Source organism: Anser cygnoides, unplaced genomic scaffold, assembly GCF_040182565.1.
Source record: "Anser cygnoides isolate HZ-2024a breed goose unplaced genomic scaffold, Taihu_goose_T2T_genome scaffold_44_1, whole genome shotgun sequence".
Taxonomy (NCBI): domain Eukaryota; kingdom Metazoa; phylum Chordata; class Aves; order Anseriformes; family Anatidae; genus Anser; species Anser cygnoides.
The window spans coordinates 1056750-1070964 of record NW_027103068.1 but is presented as its reverse complement, the minus strand read 5'-3'; the positions used below and the strand labels follow the sequence as shown (position 1 = coordinate 1070964).

The 14215-nt window shown below is 69.8% G+C and overlaps 2 protein-coding genes across 2 annotated transcripts; both read right to left on the bottom strand.

The window, feature by feature from the left end:
• Positions 1–886: 886 nt before the first annotated feature.
• On the bottom strand, positions 887–3188 carry LOC136789388 (ATP-dependent RNA helicase glh-2-like). The gene is given in 3 exon segments (XM_066989445.1): positions 887–1284; positions 1287–2073; positions 3102–3188. Coding segments are annotated over 3 exon segments (1272 nt in total).
• On the bottom strand, positions 2642–14074 carry LOC136789387 (protein phosphatase 1 regulatory subunit 12C-like). The gene is given in 22 exon segments (XM_066989444.1): positions 2642–3461; positions 3531–3581; positions 3715–3765; positions 3874–3978; positions 4112–4162; positions 4414–4472; positions 4588–4629; positions 5787–5901; positions 5988–6078; positions 6172–6248; positions 6952–7047; positions 7444–7561; positions 8578–8650; positions 8653–8714; positions 8834–8928; positions 9169–9243; positions 10177–10321; positions 11353–11512; positions 11605–11723; positions 12718–12848; positions 13705–13753; positions 13755–14074. Coding segments are annotated over 22 exon segments (2172 nt in total). The 3' UTR covers positions 2642–3374.
• Between the last annotated feature and the right edge of the window lie 141 nt (positions 14075–14215).

The window sequence follows — 14215 nt, the reverse complement described above, 5'->3', positions numbered from 1 at the left end:
TTTTTTTTTTTTTTGGGGGGGGGGGGTGGGGCAAAGGTGGGTGTTGGGGCTCCCCTCGGGGGCTTTTCCCCAAGGGGGGGGGGCACCCTGGGGGTCCCTGCTCCCACATCCGGGCGGGGGGAGCTCCAGATTTTGGGGCTTTTTGGGGTCTTTTGGGGCTTTTTGGGGTCTTTTGGGGTTTTTTCCTAAGGCCAGGGGCTCCCCTGTCCTCTCACCCCCCCAAATGATGGAAAGGGGCTGGAAAAGCGCCCCCCCTCCCCAGCTCCTTCGTTACCGGTCCAGGAATCACAACCTTAATTAATTAACTCTTAATTTAATTAGCGGTTTAATATAAAGAGCAAGATGACGGCCTCTGACCGTCCCGATCCAATTACCAAACCCCATTAATTAGCGATTGCGGCTCCGGATATTTTTTTTTTTTGGGGGGGGTCCCTTGGGGCTTCTCCTGAAGGCCCAGGGGCCCCCAGTGGCCGTGTCCCCAAATCCGGGGGGGGCGGGGGGGGGGTCCCAAAGGTTCGGGGTCTTCTTTTCAAGGGGGGGGGGAACCCCAATGTCTATTTCCCCAAACCCGGGGGGTCCCCAAGGCTTAGTGGGGGGGTCCTGATGTCCCCAAAGCCGGGGGGGGGGGGTCCCGAAGTTTTGGGGTCCTTTGGGGGGGGGGGGGGTCTTCTCCCCAGGGGAAAAGGGGAATCCCTGTGTCCCCAAAGCCTTGGGGGGGGGGGGGGGGGTCCGGTGTCCCCAAATCCGGGGGGGGGGGGGGGGTCCCCAAGCTTTTGGGTCCTTTGGGGGGGGCTTCCCCCCCCAAGGGGAGGGGGCGGGGACGGGATCCCGGTGTCCATGTCCCTAAACCGGGATTCCCCCCCCCCCCCCCCCCCCCCCCCCCCCGTCACCGCTCCGCCCCCCCGCTGGCTCCCCGCCCCCCCCCCCCCCGCTTTCCCCCAGCAGCTCCCGGATCGTGCGGCCCCCCGGCCGAGCCGAAGACGTGATCGAGGCGGCGCTGCCGGTCCCAGACGCGGCGGCCCCGGTAGGAGACGTGCAGGACCCGGTGCTCCGGCACCGCCAGGTCCCCGGGGGCGGCGTCCGACAGCGGCCCCGGGAAGAAGTCGAGCAGCGGCCGCTCCACCACGCCCACGAAGCGGTCCCGGTAGCCCACGGTGGCCGCCGCCGGGTCCAGCTGCGGGTCCCAGCGGAGCCGGTTGAGCACGGCGCCGGCCGGGCGGAGAGGAGGCTTCTTCCCCGCCTCCCGCTCCGGTTCCCGCTCCGGTTTCGGGTCGGGGGCGGTGCAGGGTTCTGGCCCGGGTGCGGGTGGCGGCAGCGGGGACCGAAGCGGCAGCGGCCCTCCAGGAACCAGCGGCACGGGGCGGGACCCGGTTCCGGTCCCGGTTCCGGTTCGAGACCCGGTCCCGGCTCTGGTTTGGTTCCCGGTCCCGGTCCGGGTTCGAGACCCGGTCCCAGCTCCGGTTTGGTTCCCAGTCCCGGTCCCGGTTCGGGTTCGAGACCTGGTCCCAGCTCCGGTTTGGTTCCCGCTCCTGGTCCCGGTCCCGGTCCCGGTCCGGGTTCGAAACCCGGTCCCGGCCCCGGTTTGGTTCCCGGTCCCGTCCCGGTCCGGGTTCGGGACCCGGTCCCAGCTCCGGTTTGGTTCCCGGTCCCGGTTCGGGTTCGAGACCCGGTCCCAGCTCCGGTTTGGTTCCCGCTCCTGGTCCCGGTCCCGGTCCCGGTCCGGGTTCGAGACCCGGTCCCAGCTCCGGTTTGGTTCCCGGTCCCGGTCCCGGTTCGGGTTCGAGACCTGGTCCCAGCTCCGGTTTGGTTCCCGCTCCTGGTCCCGGTCCCGGTCCCGGTCCGGGTTCGAAACCCGGTCCCGGCCCCGGTTTGGTTCCCGGTCCCGTCCCGGTCCGGGTTCGGGACCCGGTCCCAGCTCCGGTTTGGTTCCCGGTCCCGGTTCGGGTTCGAGACCCGGTCCCAGCTCCGGTTTGGTTCCCGCTCCTGGTCCCGGTCCCGGTCCCGGTCCGGGTTCGAAACCCGGTCCCGGCCCCGGTTTGGTTCCCGGTCCCGGTCCGGGTCCCAGCCCCGATCCTAGTTCCGTTCCCGGTTCGGGTTCAAGCCCCGGTCCCAGCCCCGGTTTGGGTCCCGGTCCCAGTTCGGGCCCCGGTTCGGGTTCAAGCCCCGGTCCCGGTTCAGGCCCCGGTCCGGGTCCCGGTCCCGGCTCCATGGCTCCGGGAGCGGCAGTGGGCGTGGCCAGGGGGAAGTGGGCGTGGCCGGGCAAAGGGCAGGGCGGGGTGAGGAGGGGGCGTGGCCGCGCCGGGGGCGTGGCGAGGGCAAAGAGCGGGGTGAGGGCAGTGGGCGTGGCCTGATTCGAGTGGGCGTGGCCTGAGCCCAATGCACGCGACCAGAGCCAATGGCAGTGGGCGTAGCCGGAGCCCCCGGCATGTGGGCGTGGCCAGAGCCATGGTGGGCGTGGTCAGGGCGTTGTGGGCGTGGCCAGAGCCCAGTGGGCGTGGCCACCGCCGCACAGCACAGCCGCCTCCTGCCCGCCCCGCCTCTCCGCGTGCCCATATATGGGCATTCATTAGCATCCCCCGATGATGCCGATGCCCATATATGGTCCCGCGCCCCTCCCCCGGCACACAGCACGCTCCCACAATGCACCGGGGCCCGGCTTTATTTATTTTTCTCCTTTTTCACATTTTTCTGTCTTTTTTTTTTTGCAAAAATACTCGTTTTTTTTTTTTGGGGGGAGGGGTCCGGACCCCTCCCCTCGGGTGGCGGGGGGGCGGGGCGTTGGCGATGGGCGGGGCCTGGGGGAGAGCAGCAGCACGTGATTGGCATGCTCGGGCCCGGGGGGCGGGGCCAGGCGTGCGGTAGCCCCGCCCACTTTTGGCAGAGGGAGGGGGCGGGGGGGGGGGCGACCTCCGAGGACAGGGGCGGGGCCAGGCGCGCCCCAAGGGGCGTGGCTTCATAAAGGGGCGTGGCTTCATAAAGGGGCGTGGCCACCCACCCAGGAGGCCCCGCCCACCCACACCTGGCCACGCCCCCTCCTTTAGCAGCCCGCCTATACCCATCAAGGGGCGGGGCTATGGCCACGTTGGCTCCGCCCCCAGCACCGTTGGCTCCGCCCCCAGCACCTCTGGCTCCGCCCCCAGCACCTCTGGCTCCGCCCCCAGCACCTCTGGCTCCGCCCCCAGCACCATTGGCCCCGCCCCCAGCACATTTGGCTCCGCCCCTGGGGGGCTCCCATGAGCAGGGTGCGGGGGGGGGGGGGCGGTTGGCAGCTGGGGGAGCCCTGGGGGGGACAAGGGGGCCCGGGGGGGTCCCGGGGGTTCGGGGGGGGTCCCGGGGGTCAGGCCCAGCGTGGGGGGGTTCATTTTGGGGGGGGGTCACTTGGAGAGCTTGCTGATGACGCGGATCAGCGCCGCGTTCTCGTCCTTCAGCCGCTGGTTGTCGGCCCGCAGGTCCTGCAGCGCCTGGGGGGGCCCGGGGGGTCAGCACATCCCCCCCCCCCCCAAAATACCCCCCCCTTGAACCCCCCTCACCTTCAGCTCCTCCTCCAGCTCCGCCGCCTTCCGCTCCAGCGCCCGGCGCTCCTGGGGGGGGGGGGGGGGGGGGGGGGTAAAAATGGGGATGGGGGGGCACAGGGGGGGGGTGAGGGGGGGCACGGGACCCCCCCCACATGGGACATCCCCCCCGATGGGGACAACCCCCCCCCCCCATACTCACAAATCGCTCCAGCTCAAGCAGCGCCGGCCGCTCGGCGATCCTCTCCTGCCGCTGTAAGGGAAGGGGGAGAAAGAAAAAAATTGGGGGGGTCAGGTTAAAGGGGGAGGGGTCAGGGTGCTTGGGGGGGGCCCCCCCGTGCCCCCACCCCCCCCAGCCCACCTGGGTGACCCGCTCGAGCTCCAGCTTGATCTGGGTGAGCTTCAGCTCCGTCTCCTGCAGCTGCTCCTTGAGCCGCTCGTTCTCCAGCCACAGATCGTCGTAGAGCTGGGGGGGGGTGTTTTGGGGGGGGGGGCACGTGGGGGGTCCCCATCAATGCCACGCAACTTTGGAGGGGGGGGGTCCCTTATTTCCCCCCCCCACCCTGTAAAATTCCCCCTCCCCATGGATTAGCGCTCACCTGCCGGTAGTCGAAGGTGGGTGGCTGGGGCGGGGGGGGGCCGTTGGGGGGCTGCAAGGGGGGGGGGGGGAAATGAGGGGGGGGGGCGAGGGGGGGGGCTCGGTCGCCCCAAAATTCCCCCCTCCTCCCCAGTTGTCCCCCCCCCGGTACCTCTCCTCGTCGCTCCCGGGCTCGTCGCTCTCCTCCCCCTGGGGATAATTTGGGGGGGTCATTGGGGGGGGGGGTCATTGGTGGGGGGTCATTGTGGGGGGGCAAGGGGGGGGTCTGAGCGTGCCCCCCCAAAAATCCCCCCCCCAGCTCACCTCAGGCCCCCGCCGCCCTTTCCGTCGCTGGCGGCCCCGCAGCTCGGCCTCGGGCTCCTCTGGGGGGGGCAACGTCAGGACCCCCCCCCAAAATCCCCTAATTTCCCTCCCCCCCCCCCCCCAAAATGGGGGGGTGGGGGATGAGGGGGGGGGCACCCACCTTTCTTCACCTGCGGGGTAGGGGGGGGGCGGGAGGCGGGGACGGCGGGAGGGGTCCTGGGAGGGGAGGAGGGGGTTGGGGGGGGGTAGAGACACCCCTAAGAGACCCCCCCCAGCCCCATAACCCCACAACAGCCCCCCCAGCCCCCCCTCAGACCCCATAACAGCCCCCCCAGCCCCATAACCCCCATAAGGGACCCCCCAACCCCATAACAACTCCCCCGCCCCATAAAAGACCCCCCAAGCCCCCCAGTCCCCATAAGAGCCCCCCAAGACCCCATAAGAGCCCCCCCAGACCCCCCCAGACCCTATAACAGCCCCCCCAACCCCATAACAGCCCCCCCACCATATAATAGACCCCCCCGAGCCCCCCATCAGACCCCAAACAAGCCCCCCAGCCCCCCCCCCGACCCCATAACCCCTGTAATAGACCCCCCCCAACCCCATAACCGCCCCCCCAGCCCCCCCTCAGACCCTGTAACAGCCCCCCAGCCCCATAACAACCCCCAGACCCCCCAGGCCCCATAAGAGCCCCCCAGCCCCATAACCACCCCCCCCCAGGACCTCTTAGACCCCATAACAGCCCCCCCTGCCCCCCCAGCCCCCCAGAGACCCCATAACCCCCATAAAAGACCCCCCAACCCCATAACAACCCCCCCAGCCCCATAGAAGACCCCCCAAGCCCCCCAGCCCCCATAAGAGCCCTCCCCAGACCCCCCAGCCCCTATAACAGCGTCCCCGGCCCCATAACAGCCCCCCTAGCCCCCCCAGACCCCATAACCGCCCCCCCAAGCCCCCTTAGACCCTATAACAGCCCCCCCAGCCCCAAAACAGCCCCCCCAGCCCCATAACCGCCCCCCAGCCCCCCTCAGACCCCATAACAGCCCCCCCAGCCCCAAAACAGCCCCCCAGCCCCATAACAACCCCCCCCCAGACCCCCCCTGTCAGACCCCATAACAGCCCCCCAACCCCATAACCCCCCCCAAGCCCCCCCCCAGCCCCCAGAAGAGCCCCCCCAGAACCCCCCCCCCAACCCCATAACCGCCCCCCCAGCCCCATAACTGCCCCCAGCCCCCCCGACCCCATAACCGTCCCCCCCCAACCCCATAACCGCCCCCAGCCCCATAACAGCCCCCCAGCCCCCATAACCATCCCCCCCAACCCCATAACCCCCCCCCCCCCCCCCAGCCGCCCCCCAGGCCCCCCCCCCCCACCGTGCTCCCGGGGGCCGCCCCCCTGGTCCCGCCTCTCGCTCTCTCTGATTGGCTCCCGCTCCCCGCCGCGGCCAATCGCCTTCTCCGCCTCCTTCAGCTCCGTCAGCGTCACGCCCTGGGGGGGGGGGGAGGAGGAGTTTTTTTTTTGGGGGGGGGTATTTCCGTGCCCCCCCCCCCCCCAAAAAAATCGCCCCCCCTCACCTGCGTCGACCTCCGGGACTGCCGCATGAGGCGGGAGCGGGCCTTGCGCTGCGACTCCGATTCCTCGTCCCGCACCGGGGCCTGGTAGGACCTTTTTTTTTTTGGGGGGGGGGCACCCACTGAGTGCCCCCCACTCAAAACCCTCCCCCCGCCCCCCCCCAGCTCCCCCCGGTTGTGGTTTTACCTGCGGGGCCGGGGGTCCGCGGCGGGGGGACGTCTGGCTTCACTTGGAGGGCTCCGTCGGGGGGCTGGGGGGAAGGGTCATGGCCCCCACCCCCAACCCTTGGAACCCCCCTCAGGACCCCCTACCCAGAGACCCCCTCCTCACCCAAAGACCCCCCCCCCCCAAATGGACTTAAGTGGGGGGGCAGCGTTGGAGGCCTCCATTGGGGGGGCTGGGGAGGGGGGGAGCATCATGGCCCCCCCAGGATCCCCCCACACTCTGAGACCCCTCCCCGCCTTGAGACCCCCCCACCCCCCACCCCAGACAGCCCCCCACCCAAAGCCCCCCCCCCAAATGGACTCCCATGGGGGGAGGATTGGAGGCCTCCATCGGGGGAGGTGAGGGAAGAGTCATGCCCCCCCCCCCCACCCCCAGGACGCCCCCCCCCCACCCCGTGACCCACCCCCCCTTCACCCAAAGACCCCCCCCCCCCAAAAAAAAATGGACTCACGTGGGGGGGCGGCGTCGGGGAGGGTCCGGCGCGAGGGGGTGGGGGGACGCGAGCCAGGCGGGGCTCCTTGCTCTGCGGGGGGGGCAGCGGGGGTTGGGGGGGGCCCCGCGTCCGGGGGGGCCCCCCATGTGTGGGGGAGGGACCCCTTTCCCGCTGCCCCCCCCCTTTTTTTTGGGGGGGGGACACGCACTGCCTCAGGTGCCCCCCATAGGAGCTCCGAGCCGGGGAGGAAAGGGTTAAATCAGGCCCCGCCCCCCGCCCCCCCGGGAGAAGTGGGCGGAGCCTCCTACCAGGTCACCTGCCGGGCTCCCTTCCTCCTGATTGGCCAGCCCTGGGCCAATGGGGGCGCGGCTCCGGTCCTGCAGCAGCTCCCAGAAGTCCTGCTGCTGGGGGCGGGGCCAGGGGAAAGGGGCGGGGCCAGGGGAAAGGGGCGGGGCCAGGGAAAGGGGGCGGGGCCAAGAAAGGGGGAGGAGCAAAGGTGAGAGCCTAGTAAAGGGGCGGAGCCGAGGAGAAAGTGGGCGGGGCCAGGGAAAGGAGGCGGGGCCGGGGGCAGGCCCTGGGGGGAGACGGGGGCGTGGCTTGGGGGAGCAGGGGGCGGGGCCTGGGGAGAAGGGGCGGGGCCTGGGGAGAAGGGGGCGGGGCCTGGGGAACAGGGGGCGGGGCCAAGGCACAAAGCCCGGTGGGGGGGGGCTGGGCAGAGCCTGGGGGGAGGGGGCGTGGCCTCGGGAGAAGGTGGGCGGGGCCTGGGGGTGGGCGGGGCCTGGGGAGGGGGCGTGGCTCACCTGGGGGGGGGGGGCGTCGAGGCGGGGGGAGGAGGCGGAGCGCCGCACGGAGCCGGCGGGGGGGCGGCGGGGGTGGGGGGGCAGCGCCCCCAAACTGCCCGTCCTGCACAGGGGGGCCCTGGGGGGAGAGCAAAAAGGGGGGGGGTGAGGGGGGGGGCCCCCAGGGTCCCCCCCCGGAATTTGGGGTGGGGGGGCTGGACCCCCCCCCCATGGACCCCCAAAATTAGGGTGGGGGGGCTGGGACACCCCCCCCCCCAAAGTTAGGGTGAGGACCCCCCCACCCTGGTGATGGACCCCCCCCAAAAGAGACGCTGGTGCTTGGGGGGGGGCATTACCCTCATGGGGGGGCAATACACTTATGGGGGGGTCTTTACCTTTGGGGGGGGGCAATACCTTTACAGTCAGGGGAATACTCTTGGGGGGGGGGGGGCATTACCTTTATGGGGGGGTCATTAGTCTTATGGGGGGGCAATACCCTTATGGGGGTCATTATCTTTATGGGGGGGGTCATTACCCTTATGGGGGGGCATTATCTTTATGGGGGGGTCATTACCCCTATGGGGGGGGCAATACCCATTAAGGGGGGGGCAATACCCTTATGGGGGGGCATTATCTTTATGGGGGGGGCACTGACTTTGGGGGGGTCATTACCCTTATTGGGGGAGTCATTATCTTTTGGGGGGGGCATTACCTTTTGGGGGGGTCATTGCCTTTTTGGGGGGGGGCAATACCCTTGGGGGGGGGCAATACCCTGCGGGGGGGCAATACCCTTATGGGAGGGTTGTTACCTTTTGGGGGGGGGGGGGCAATACCTTTATGGGGGTCGTTACCTTTATGGGGGTCATTACCCTTATAGGGGGATCGTTACCCTTATGGGGGGGTCATTGCCTTTATGGGGGGTCATTGTCTTTATGGGGGGGGTCATTGCCTTTATGGGGGGTCATTACTTTTTTTTGGGGGGGGGGTCCTTACCTTTAGGGGGGGCCAACGAGGACCCCATTGGGGGTGCTCCGCTCGGGCAGCTCCAGCGGGGGACCTGCATGGAACCGAGTATTATTTTTGGGGGGGACACGATGAAGAGCCACACCTTCCCCCCCACTATAAAATAAAAAGCCGGGGGGGTCCCGGCCTCACCCAGCTGGGGCGGGGGGCGCCCCCTCGTCACCGCTGTCCTCGTCCCCCCGGGGGCGAGGGCGCCCAGCGCCGGCCGCTCCTTGGACTGATCCTGCACCGACATCTTCTCCCGGCTGCTCATGCGGCACACCGAGCTCCTGGGGGGGGGCAAAATAATTCGGGGGGGGTCCCCAAATAATTCGGGGGGTCCCAAATAATTCGGGGGGTCCCAAATAATTCGGGGGGGGGGTCCCGGGGGGCGGGGGGAGGCGCTCACCGGCGGTGTTTGCTGCTCCAGGTCGGCGCCGGCGCTCCCTCGGGGTCCGGGGTTATCGGGGCTGGGGGGGCGCCGGGGTCCTTCTGGGTGCGGAGCTGGGGGGGGGGGCAGGGTGATGTGAGCCCCCCCCAACGTGTTGTGAGCCCCCCAGTGTGTTGGGACCCCCCCAATGTGTTGGAACCCCCCCCAACGTGCTGCGAGGCCCCCATGTGTCGTGAGCCCCCCCCCCATCCCCAGGAGGGGTCTCTGGGGGATACGGGGAGCTGGGGGGTCCTGGAGGGGTTTGGGGGGGTTGGGGGGCGGGGGGGGGGCTTTTTTTCGGGGGGGGCACTCACGTGGTGCTGCCGCCGCTGCAGCTCCTCCAGCAGGGGAAGGGTCTCCTCGTCCGCCAGGTCGCAGGGACGTTGGCCCTGGGGGGGGGCGTTGTGCTGAGACCCCCCCCAAATTCCCTGAGAGTCCCCACAGCCCCCTGAAGCCCCCCTAGGGGATGCCCCAGAGCCCCCAGACCCCTTCAGGACCCCCAAGAACCCCCCCAAAACCCCTGAGACCCCCAGGGGCATCCGCAGAGCCCCCAACCCCTTCAGGACCCCCAAAAATCCCTCTGGGACCCCCCGGGCATCCCCAGAACCCCCAGACCCCTTCAGGACCCCCTGGGACCCCCCAAAACCCCTCTGGGACCCCCATGGGCACCCCCAGCCCCCAACAAAATCCCCCCAGTCCCCTTCAGGACCCCCAGGACCTCCCCCAACTCCCCTCTGAGACCCCCAGGGGCATCCCCAGAGCCCCCAGACCCCTTTGGGACCCCCAGGACCCCCCAAAACCTCTCTGAGACCCCCAGGGGCATCCCCAGAGCCCCCAGACCCCTTCAGGACCCCCCAACCCCCCTCTGAGACCCCCAGGGGCATCTCCAGAGCCCCCAGACCCTTTCAGGACCCCCCAGGACCCCCCAAAACCCCTCTGAGACCCCCAGGGGCATCCCCAGAGCCCCCAGACCCCAACAAAATCCCCCCAGCCCCATTCAGGACCCCCAGAACCTCCCCCAACCCCCTCCAGGCCCCCCTTGGCCCCCCCCCTAAGGAGCCCCAGAGCCCCCAGACCCCTTCAGGACCCCCAAGACCCCCCCAAACCCCTCTGGGACCCCCATGGGCACCCCCAGCCCTCAACAAAATCCCCCCAGCCCCCTTCAGGACCCCCAGGACCTCCCCCAACCCCCTCCGGGACCCTCAGGGGGTACACCCAGACCCCGCCAAGCCCCCAGCCCCCCCCAAAGCCCCCAGCCCCCTCCCAAAGCCCCCCAGCCCCCTCCCAAAGCCCCCCAGCCCCCCCCAAGCCCCCCCCCTCACCACGTTGTTTCGGGGGGCCATGTCGCAGAGGTGCTCGGCCAGCAGCCTGCAGGCCTCCTCCACCCCCCAGTGGGCGGCCGCGTGCAGCGGGGTCCACCCGTCCTTGTCCCGCACGTCGGGGTCGTACCCGGCCTGCAGCAGCAGCCTGGGGGACAAGGGGGTCCTGGGGGGGGCCACACTGAAAGACCCCCCCCCAACCCTCTGGATTCCCCCAGAGCCCCCGGGTTCCCCCAGAGCCCCCAGATCCCCCAGAGCCCCCTGGATCCCCCCAGAGCCCCCCGGATGCCCCCTGCAGCAGCAGCCTGGGGGACAAGGGGGGGTCCTGGGGGGGGGGGGGGCACACTGAACGACCCCCCCCCCCATCCCCCTGGATTCCCCAGAGCCCCCCAGAGCCCCCCGGGTTCCCCCCACGGGATCTTTGGGGTATTTGGGACTCCCAAGCCCCATCCTAACACCCCCACCCCATCTTTAACCCCCCAGGACCCCCCAACCCCCCTCCTTAACCCCCCAAACCCCTCCTTAACCCCCCAGGCCCCCCTAAACCCCCTCCTTAACCCCCCCAGGCCCCCCCAAACCCCTTCCTTAACCCCCAAACCCCCTCCTTAACCCCCCCAGGCCCCCCCAAACCCCCTCCTTAACCCCCAAACCCCCTCCTTAACCCCCCTGGACCCCCCAAACCCCTCCTTAACCCCCAAACCCCCTCCTTAACCCCCCCCCCCAGGCCCCCCCCAACCCCCCTCCTTAACCCCCCCAGGACCCCTCAAACCCCCTCCTTAACCCCCAAACCCCTTCCTTAACACCCCCAGACCCCCCAAACCCCTTCCTTAACCCCCCCAGGCCCCTCCAAACCTCCTCCTTAACCCCCAGGCCCCCCCAAACCCCCTCCTTAACCCCCAAACCCCCTCCTTAACCCCCCTGGCCCCCCCAAACCCCCTCCTTATCCCCCCAGGCCCCCCCAAACCCCCTCCTTAACCCCCAAACCCCCTCCTTAACCCCCAAGCCCCCTCCTTAACCCCCCAGGCCCCCCCCAAACCCTCTCCTTAACCCCCAAACCCCCCTCCTGAACCCCCAGGCCCCCCCAACCCCCTACTTAATCCCCCCAGGCCCCCCAACCCCCCTCCTTAACCCCCCAGGCCCCCCCCAAAACCCCCTCCCCGCCCCCCAACCCCCCAGCACCTCATGACCTCGATGTAGCCCTTGGCGGCCGCCACGTGCAGGGCGCTGGCGCCGGTGGCCGGGTGCCGGGCGTCGCGGATCTCGCCGGCGTCCAGCCAGCGCCGCGTGTCCCGCAGCATCCGCTCCTCCTCCGCCCGCTTGGCCGCCGCCACGTCCACTCCTGGGGGGTTATTATTTTTTGGGGGGGGGTGATAGGGTGTGGCAGGGGGCGGGGCTTAAAGGGGCGTGGCCTCCCAGCCCATCCCCGCCCACCTTGGCGCGCCACCTCCGCCCGCAGCAGCGCCTCCAGCCCCTCGTCCTCGGCCACCTCCAGGGGCAGCTCGCCGTCGCTCGTCACTGCCGCCACGTCGGCCCCGTGCTCCAGCAGGTACCTGGGGGCAATGGGTCAGGGGGTCAAGGGTCAGGGGGTCAAGGGTCAGGGGGTCAAAGGGTCAGGAGGTGAAAGGGCCAGGGGGCCAAAGGATCGGGGGGCCAAAGGATCAGGAGGTCAAAGGGTCAAGGGGTCAAATGTTGGGGGTCAAAGCTCAGGGGGTCAAAGGGCCAGGGGGTCAAAGGGTCAGGGGGTCAAAGGGTCAGGGGGTGAAAGGGCCAGGGGTGAAAGGGTCAGGGGGTCAAAGGGCCAGGGGGTCAAAGGGCCAGGGGGTCAAAGGGCCAGGGGGTCAAAGGGTCAGGGGTCAAAGGGCCAGGGGGTCAAAGGGCCAGGGGGTCAAAGGGCCAGGGGGTCAAAGGGTCGGGAGGTCAAAGGGTCAGGGGGTCAAAGGGTCAGGGGGTCAAAGGGTCAGGGGGTCAAAGGGTCAGGGGGTCAAAGGGTTGGGAAGTCAAAGGGTCAGGGGGTCAAAGGGTCAGGAGGTCAAAGGGTCAGGAGGGTCAAAGGGTCAGGGGGTCAAAGGGTTGGGAAGTCAAAGGGTAAGGGGGTCAAAGGGTCAGGAGGCCAAAGGTCAGGGGGTCAAAGGGTCGGGAGGTCAAGGGTCACGGGGTCAAAGGGTCAGGGGGTCAAAGGGTCAGGGGGTCAAAGGGTTGGGAGGTCAAAGGGTCAGGGGGTCAAAGGCTCGGGAGGTCAAAGGGTCAGGGGGTCAAAGGGTTGGGAAGTCAAAGGGTCAGGGGGTCAAAGGGTCAGGAGGCCAAAGGTCAGGGGGTCAAAGGGTCAGGAGGTCAAAGGTCAGGGGGTCAAAGATCAGGGGGTCAAAGGGTTGGGAAGTCAAAGGGTCAGGAGGCCAAAGGGTTGGGAAGTCAAAGGGTCAGGAGGCCAAAGGGTCAGGGGATCAAAGTGTCAGGGGGTCAAAAGGCCAGGGGCTCAAAGGGTCGGGAGGTCAAAAGGTCAGGGGATCAAAGGTCAGGGGGTCAAAGGTCAGCCCCCCCCCTCACTGGGCGATGTCCCGGTAGCCGCAGGAGGCGGCCACGTGCAGCGGGGTCCAGCCCTCGTTGTCGGCCTGGTTGACGTCGGCGCCGCTCTCCACCAGGAACTGCACCACCTCCATGTTCTCGTCGATGCACGCCTGCCGGGGGGGGGGGCACACACACACATATTATAGGGGACCCCCCCCCAAGCACCCAGGGGTCCCCTTGGGAACGGTCCCCTTGAGCACCCCACAAACCCCCCCCCCGCCCCGGAAGCTCGAAACGTCCCCGGGACCTCAAAACCCCCTTGGGATCTCAAACACCCCCCCCGGGAGATCGAAACCCAGGACCAGCCCACTTCAGGACCCCTCCCCCCAGCACACAGGGACCCCAAAACCCAGGGACCCAAAAACCCAGGGACCCCAAAACCCAAGGACCCCCAAACCCCAGGGGCACTAAAGCCCAGGGACCCCAAAGCCCGGGGACCCCAAAGACCGGGATCCCCAAACCCCACGGACCCCAAAACCCAGGGACCCCAAAGCCCAGGGATCCCCAAAACCCAGGGATCCCCAAAACCCAGGGATCCCCAAAACCCAAGGACCCCAAAACCTGGGGCCCCCCAAAGCCCAGGGACCCTTCCCAAGCCCCTCCCAGCACCCAACGACCCCCTTTGGGACCCCCAACACCCAAGGGCCCCCTCCCAGACCCCCAAACCCAAGGACCCCCCCCTTGATCCCCCTGGGGACCCCCAGCGCCCAGGAGATCCCTCAGGAGCCCCCAGGGCCCCTCCCCCCACCGCTGGCTGCAGGCCCCGGGGCCCTCCCCAGCCCCACCCACCCCCAAAGCCCCGCCCACCCCGAAGCCACGCCCCTTAACTCGAAGCCCCGCCCACCCACGGAAAGCCCCGCCCACCGCTCTCCCTAACCCCGCCTACCCTCCGCAGCTTTCCCTTATAGGGAGCAGGCCCCGCCCACCCTCGCCAGGCCCCGCCCACCTCCCCCTGGCCCCGCCCACCTGGTGCAGCGCGCTGATGCCGTCGGCGTTGGCCCCGCCCAGCAGCGCGCTCCCCCGCCCGCACCATGGCGCGCGCCTCCGCCAGGTCGGCGCCTGCGCAGACGGCGCGGAACTCGGCCGCGCGCTCGAAGCGGACGGCGCGGGGCCGCGCCTCGCCGGGGGGGGCGGGGGAGCGGCGGGGAGGGGCGGCGGGGGCGGCGGGGGAGCGGCGGCCGCCGCCGCCTCCCAGCGCCGCAGCTGCTCCCGACGCCGCTCCCGAGCCGCCGCCGCCGCCGCCGCCATCGCCCCCCGCCGCCGCCGCCGCCGCCGCCGGGGCCCCGCCCGGCTGCCGTAGGGGGGCGGTGCCGGAAGCGCGGGGGCGGGGCGCCATGGCAACGGCGCGCGGGGCAGGGTGGGAAAAAGGGGCGGGGCTTCGCGTGGCCACGCCCCCTTGTAACATCTCCCCGGGCAGCGGGGCAGGGTGGGGGAAGGGGCGGGGCTTGTCCTGGCCACGCCCACCCATCTAGCCCCT